The sequence below is a fragment of the Falco biarmicus genome, chromosome 2 (assembly GCF_023638135.1).
Source record: "Falco biarmicus isolate bFalBia1 chromosome 2, bFalBia1.pri, whole genome shotgun sequence".
In the NCBI taxonomy this organism is placed as follows: domain Eukaryota; kingdom Metazoa; phylum Chordata; class Aves; order Falconiformes; family Falconidae; genus Falco; species Falco biarmicus.
Window position 1 is genome coordinate 15,088,073 of NC_079289.1, and position 7,363 is coordinate 15,095,435.

At 37.0% G+C, this 7,363-nt stretch overlaps 1 protein-coding gene across 1 annotated transcript in view; it reads left to right on the top strand.

Annotated features, from left to right (window-relative positions):
* ARHGAP42 (Rho GTPase activating protein 42) overlaps window positions 1-7,016 on the top strand; it is a 162,173-nt gene extending 155,157 nt beyond the window's left edge. The window contains exons 23-24 of the mRNA XM_056328674.1: window positions 1,279-1,358; window positions 1,599-7,016. Of these exons, the coding sequence (XP_056184649.1) occupies window positions 1,279-1,358; window positions 1,599-1,687 (169 nt within the window). The 3' untranslated portion in view covers window positions 1,688-7,016. The remainder of the gene's footprint in view (window positions 1-1,278; window positions 1,359-1,598) is intronic.
* The last annotated feature ends 347 nt before the right edge of the window (window positions 7,017-7,363 follow it).

Sequence of the window (7,363 nt, forward strand, 5' to 3'; positions counted from 1 at the left end):
ATAAATCCTGGCTGGGAGGGAAAGCTGAATCAGTAACTCCCCATCACATCATATAAAAGTGAAATAATCAACAAGTTCATCTTCACTTGCTATAATGTAGGTTTCCAATAAGTTTAAAGAAAATCAGAAAAAAACTTGTGGATCTTATAAAAATTGCTTTGAGTGTATAAATTAAAGTCAAGGTATTAGGTAAAGCACAGGAATCTAGAGAGAACTCTTAATTTCCATCTTCATGTTCAGTCCCTCATTTTGTACTTTGCAGAATCATAGTGCTGGAAGCTGTATGAAGAGGTGACCTAATCTGTCCTCCTTCTCTGCGACAGAATCATTATATATCTGAGTTTTGCAACTATCTGTGTAGTGCCTTTTTTCAATTTGTTTTTTTAAATGAGTTTTAGTAATAGGAATTCTTCAGCTTGGGGGATTCTCCAGACCTTGGCACTTCCAGCACCTCACTGTTCTAACCAATAGAGGGGTCTTCCAGTTACAGATTAAGAGACATAAATTTAGCTGTCTACATGTAGGTGTCTTCATGTCAGGTATTACTTCAGGAAGTATTTCACTGAAGGATTCGCCACAGGCAGGGGAAGCTGGTGGAGCCATTCATTGCACTCTCAAGTACATGTCTACCATAGCAGAAGCCAGGCCTGGAGTGTCCATGGAGCTAACCACACAGGTTACGTACAGACATCTAAATGTAGGTGGCTGAAGCTGAAACCCACTCTAGACGCTTAATTTAAATCTCCCTTGCTTCAGTTTAAATCTATTTAAGTCCTTTTTGCAGTAAGCCTGGAGAACAGATTACTCCTTTTTGTCTCATATTTATCTTTTGCATACTATTTTCTTCTGTAGACTGGTCCACAGTGGTTTCGCACAAGTCATGTTTTTAGACCTTTAATGACTCAGTGATCACTTTTGAATTATCTCCGGGCAGTCGGTCACTTGTTTCAAGTAATACACTTAGTTCAGTACTCATTGGAATTACTACTTCAACTAGAACAAAGGAATAATTTTAGTAGTTAAAAGTTATGCTCCTGTTTAAACCTCTAAGTAGGATGTTGGTCTCTTTTCGCCAATAACATGGTTTTTAACTCCAGTAAGCTTGGAGCTATTATCTGCTATAAGTCTGTTCCTCTGAGCTGTTGTGTAATTGGTCATTATCATTCTGCATTTGAGCAGCTGGTTATTCCTGCACTTCCCAGGTTTTAATTTCTTTTTTTATATATATGGTTTTCCTTGTTATCTCATTTATTGCAAGACTGTATTTTTTTCTTTCAGACAAGCAAAAGCCATGTATTCCTGTAAGGCTGAGCACAGTCATGAGCTGTCTTTCCCACAGGGGGCAATATTTTCCAATGGTAAGTTATGTTTTACATTGTCTTTTTAAGTAGAAAAAAATAATATATATATATAAAAATTGAACCATATTTATAAAATGAGAGTGTAATTCCATTTTCAACTCTCAATCTTTGCCCTGATCTTTCAATTGCTGTTGAATAAATACTATGTAAATAAAGAAATTAACCATGTATAGGATCTTGAACACTGTTAATTAATTGTAAATATGTTTTCTTTTTGTCTGGCTGTTTTTTTTGCAGTGTATCCATCAGTGGAACCAGGCTGGTTAAAAGCAACTTATGAAGGCAAAACAGGACTCGTTCCTGAGAATTATGTTGTCTTCCTCTAGTAATCTTTAGTGGACAGCAATATCTTCATGGTATCCATGGTAACAAATAATAAGCACTACGATTTTTATCTGACACAGATATGGGATCAGCCCGTTAGCTGAGTGGTAGATTTCCTTCAGATACTGCAGCTGCAGGTTACACATCTCCCTATCAACGGAACAGAATGTAATGAAACAGTTAATAGTTTCTGTACTGAAGATGGTACTGTTTAAATAACTTCCATTGTTTGCAAAAGGTTGTTCTGTTCTTCTTCTATGGGTAAGGAACACCAGAGCAATAAAATCAAAAAAGTTGCTTTTTAGCTGCAGGCTTTCAGGTCCTGGGATGTTGCTCACAGAAGTGTGAAATTTAGAGGCAGTGCACTCTGAAATTTCTTGCATTCTATGTTTTTTAATATGGAAAATTGTATTCTTTTTATAATGTAAGTAATGCTTCTATTGTGATCTGAATTATCCCTTAGAAAACTTGATTCTAAAATTAGTCCTAATCATTTCAAATAAGAAATGAGTTTTCCATAAGTCAGAAGTTAGAACTTCTGTTAGTCATTGAGATTACAATATGGTATAGAATTTTTTCAACTGATAATAAAATCAGTTTATACACTGCCTGAGCAGTAAGTGCTCATTCAAAATGTGATGTTCAATGAATGTTTCATTAAAAATACTTCTTAGATTTGCTTTCTTCTTTGTGTATAGATAATATTAATAACTTTCATTTCTATTATACCTGTCATCTGGAAGATATTGGCAGTGTACCTCAGAACATGCGTAGAAAACAAGGAGATGCTGAACCTGGAATGATTGGTAGTCATGTGAAGTGACCAGTGAAAAACAGCAGTATGTTTTGAAACCTGAGATAAATTGTAACCGAGTCCTTTTACAACTTTTTTCCATTGCAAATAATACAAATGGCCTGTGAAGTAGCTGATTGTATAAGCTATGAATGCTGAAAGCTCCATGTAGCAATAAAACTATTTAGTATTATTTCTCCTGACTTCTGCTAAACTATTTGATAAAGATTTCTCTCCTTCCATAGAATAAAAAAGCCAGCCTTACTTTTCAAAGGTTTTGTAAAGATCCATTGATTGTTCCTGGTAGGACTGAAAAAAAAAACAACCCACCACCAAAACCTACAAGCTGAAAAAGAAACCTCAAAAACATAAGCAGTTTTCTCAATCTGAGCATCTTTCTTGCACACCTTGAGGGAAAACACACTCTGCTTGCTTGGCTACTTACCATGCCCAATTGAAAACGAAGATATTTAAGCTCCATATTAGTAATTCTTCAGCATTAGTGCTACAGAAAGAATTCACTGTTTCATAGACCTGATTAGGCTTAATTTCATAGACGTATCAAGGCTTAGTTCTTTTTTCAGTAGCAGAAACCAACATATAAATCTTCTGTTGATTTCTAAGTTGTACGCTACTTCCAGAAATTTTAAGGAAGAACTTCTGTCAGGACTAAAAATGTCAGTAATCTTTTAGTTGTTTGGTTTTTTCTTTCCATAGCCTTTTTCTTGTTTAAATTAGAAAGTAAGATTTATTGCCAACATAAACAAGCACATCAGAACCTTCTTTATTTGCATGGAGTGCATGACTTCTGCAGATCAATTCTGTGTTGGAATTCAGGCTGGTAGCAAAAGCCTGCAGGATCCTTCTCCTCACCCATTAGTCTCGAGTGATGATCAGGGAAGGAGAGAGGCTGGAAGAGCATCCTCCCAGAAATGGTCTAGCTTTTCAGAGGGGGACTCTGGGTAAGACTGACTGCAGCCAGTTGAGGACAGACCCCTAGAATTAGTGACTGAGTGATCTGGGTTCGTTCTTCACTCTAAACAGTTTCATTAAGCCCCAAATCATGTTTCACTTCACCTTAAGTCCAGACTCTGTTCAGTGCATTGTGATGAAGGGTTTGTTGCAGATGTTGTCATGGGCAGTAAAGCAGACATGTGTGTGCTTATCTAATTTGCCCAGAGCAGATGTGAAAGGAAGTGAAGAGAAGGTCTTTTCTCACCAGGCTGAGCCTTTCTTAGTTTTAAGGCAAGCCAGGTTTTCCTAGTGTAAGCTAGGCCTGAAACTGCTGTTGCCCTGAGAAGATCAACATGGTTTTGGCTGTGGTTTTGCTGTATTTCACAATCCAAGAGCTGCAGGCTTTCAAAAGGCTTACCTCTGGTGACCTTCCCAGGAGAAGTGCTGCTGCAGGCAAAAAGGAGCAGAAAGGGAGACAGAGCTTTGAGCAAACGCTGGAGGCGCAGCACATGTCCCACCCAGGCAGAGAAATGCAGCAGTCCGAGAAAAAATCCCAACTTCTATCTATTGCACCAGGGTCAGTGGCAAACTGACCTGCGTTGAACATCCTTTGATGACCTCTTATACCTCTTAGGAACAATTTAATTGTGAAATTCTTGAGGAGCGATGAAATAGAAAATGCTTGCTCTTACTTGGCACTTCTTTAGCCTGGTTTAAAAAAAAGGGGGGGGAAAAGCTAACCTTAGGCAATCTCACAGCCAGTGTATATAGCTGGATATTCTCCAGTATTGTGTTTTGAAACCAGCTGATCTGACTGTAAGCTAGAGGACTCAAAGACACCAAGTCCGTTAAAAACTTTGTAAACATGAAGTTCAGTTACAGATTAAGTATACCCTGTAAGTGCTGAGGGAAAGATTGTGGAAAGACCTGGAGGAATCCCGGCAGAGGAGGGGTGATCTGACTGTTCCCATGCATTCGTCTCACATTAGACACAAAATTGAATTGCAGAAGACAGCTTCATAAGAAACTGGATCTCATTTATCCTGCTGCTTGCAAAACTAAACTGTATTTTCCCCTGAGTCTTTGCATTTTTTCAGGCCCTTCTTCTGAACTAGCCATGATGATCACATAAATAACTTTAAAGTAGCTTAGTTTTAAAATGGCATTTCCATCTGAAAAAAGGTTATGCCCATTCTTAGTTAGAGTTAACCACTCACTCTCAACGAGTAGGGTTTTTCATTTTTTGAAATATTTTATGGGTTTTCTTTTCCTTTCTTCTGTGGTACATAATGCACTTTTTGTATAATCTCACTTCTGGGTTGTAGATACTTTCCTGCACCCACAGCTCTTCCCTGACTTTCTAAGAGGGAGTTTTATGTCTACAAGAAGCTGTAAAATGAACTGGAAAGTTAAGTAACGAGGTGTTCAAAGACTGAAATGGAGGGGAGGGCAGCACCAAAGCTTATCTAATGATGGTACTCTCAGGCCTGACCAGAAATCCCTTCTGATAATTGCAAAGGATCAGAAATCCATATAACATTTAAATGAAGATATAATATCTTGAAAGTGCCTTACCAGAAAATTCGGCAAGCTGAACTAAATTAGTTCATAGTATTGATTTACTGTTTTTTATGAAACTCAGATTCACTCTACAAGCGAAGGTTGCGCAATTTTTTAAATTATTATTATTATTATTATTATCCGCTTTAAAAGGATGCAGCATTTTTTTTCCAAATATCACTGTAGAACTCAAGGTAGATGACGTGTTGCAATTGCTGTTTGTCTTGTGGAAATAATGTCTGTACCCAAACTTATGTAATTGTCTGTGTTTTTTCTTTGTTAAACCTTTTGATACATGTTGCAGCACAACATGAATCAAATTAATAGTGTGAAGAACTGATATATTGTATGATAAATACATAAAGTATATTAATATTTTATATTCACGCTTTTTATTAATGTTAAAGGTGAAAAATTATTTTGGTGTAATTCCTATGAGTTCAGTATTAAAAAGTCCTTGCCATATTTTGGCATTTAGAGTTATATGTAACAAAACTCTTAAATTAAACCATAGCTATCACTTATGTCCCTAACTAATCTCTAAAGTTAATTGTTCAATTATTTCTGGGAAAAAAAGATGCACGTATTTGCTGACTAGCGCTATTCAATGATAGTAGTAGTAACTTATTTTCCTTTTATATGTTTTCTGGTGCTGATCTCTATTCTTTGTCTGCAATTGGATTGAATCATAATGTGCCTTTAGGAAAGACATGTTAGGAGAGGAAATGTTGCAAAATTCAGCAGTCCAGAACAATAATTACAACAAAAAAAAGCGTTGTATGGCAGTAATTGGATTTCTTTTTGTTACATTTCTCCACTGGTCTATTATCTACTTAAGATAACATCAGAATAAATAATGAAACTAAAAAACATATTGCTCTTCATATTTCTTTTCCTAAGGCAGCGGTTTGTGCAATTTTGGATGGAGCAGCAAGGGGAGAAATCCCAGTAGGGGAGCACATCCTCCACACTGGGGTGGATCTTCTTCACTGATGGAAACTCTCAAAGCTCTAGTGAAGTCAATGACAGACCTTTGGGAATTTGTAGTGATGGTTTGCTGGCAGAAGCCACCAGAAAGTAAATGCAATATTCTGTTAATGGAGTAATATATGATATGGCTTGGCATTATCCTTTCTTGCAGCAGAGTGCCCTATATGAATCATTCAGTTACCGGTGATCAAGTTACAGGCAATGTTCAGTCTTGCTTTTTGTGGTCACGCAGCCCTGACCGCTCCTGCTGCCACAGCCCTTCCAGTTACTGCTCATGCTAAAGTCAGACTGTTGATCAGGCTGTTTCAGCACAGATTAGGAGGTCTCTTTTTTGGGGGTAAGATTTTGCATGGGCTTTGGGATTTCACTTTGTTTTGTTTTAATAAGGTGCTTAATATCCAAACAGCTACTAATTCGATGTTGTAATTCAGTCACTGAAGATCATAGCATTGTGCTTCTTGTCCTGTATGTGGCAGTATTTAATAAACCATTGGATTATCCATGTTATTTTAAGTGTAAAGAATGGTGCTTGAACACTGGGATGTCTCATCTGAAAGCTGTTCTGCATCTGAGCTTTTTGCAAGTGTTTTACCAGGAATTGTCATTAACGTTCTGGCACTAAAGACAGCACCATGATCTCAGCACTACAGGAGTTTATGTTATAACAAAGGGCAAAGCAGTTAACAGGGCACATGGATAGTCTCAATTTTCAATCATATTTATGACAATTTTGGAGGTATTAGAGTTTATAAGGGTTACTTTAGATACTATATGGTATTTTAATAGGAAAGTATATACAATCAATAACTATATATATATTTAATAAAGTCCTACTAAATTATCTTATTGAACTCTTTGTTTATTTTGTAGTGTGGTTTCAATAATTATCTGCACTCTGTATATATCTACATGTAAATAACTGGCATGACATGCATAAGCTGACTTGCAGACATAATTCTATGTTGTACTTTACACTGTATTTCAAAAATTTGAAAAAACAAATATTTTCAAAATAAAAAGCCTTTCTACACCAACTGGTTTCTTTATTATTTTTAAATTCGAGCTCCAGTTCAGCCTTTTCTTTTTTCAAAGTAATAACACCTTTGTGCTACTTCCATCCACACCTGCATTTTTGAATGATGTTTCACCGTTGAGGATGCTTTACATAGAGGACATTGCAATGGGCATGTGTATGAATAGTAGACAACCGTGTATCACCTGCTGCCCTGGTCATGTGGAAATCTCCACAGATGTGCCTTCTGAGGAGAGGCACATATGAAAGCAAGAAGCACAACCCTGGTATATCAAAACATCACTGGTGAAGGCTTTGCCTCTGAAAATTAGCGAGTGGGAGGGGGGTTGGTGACCCGATTCCAACAGC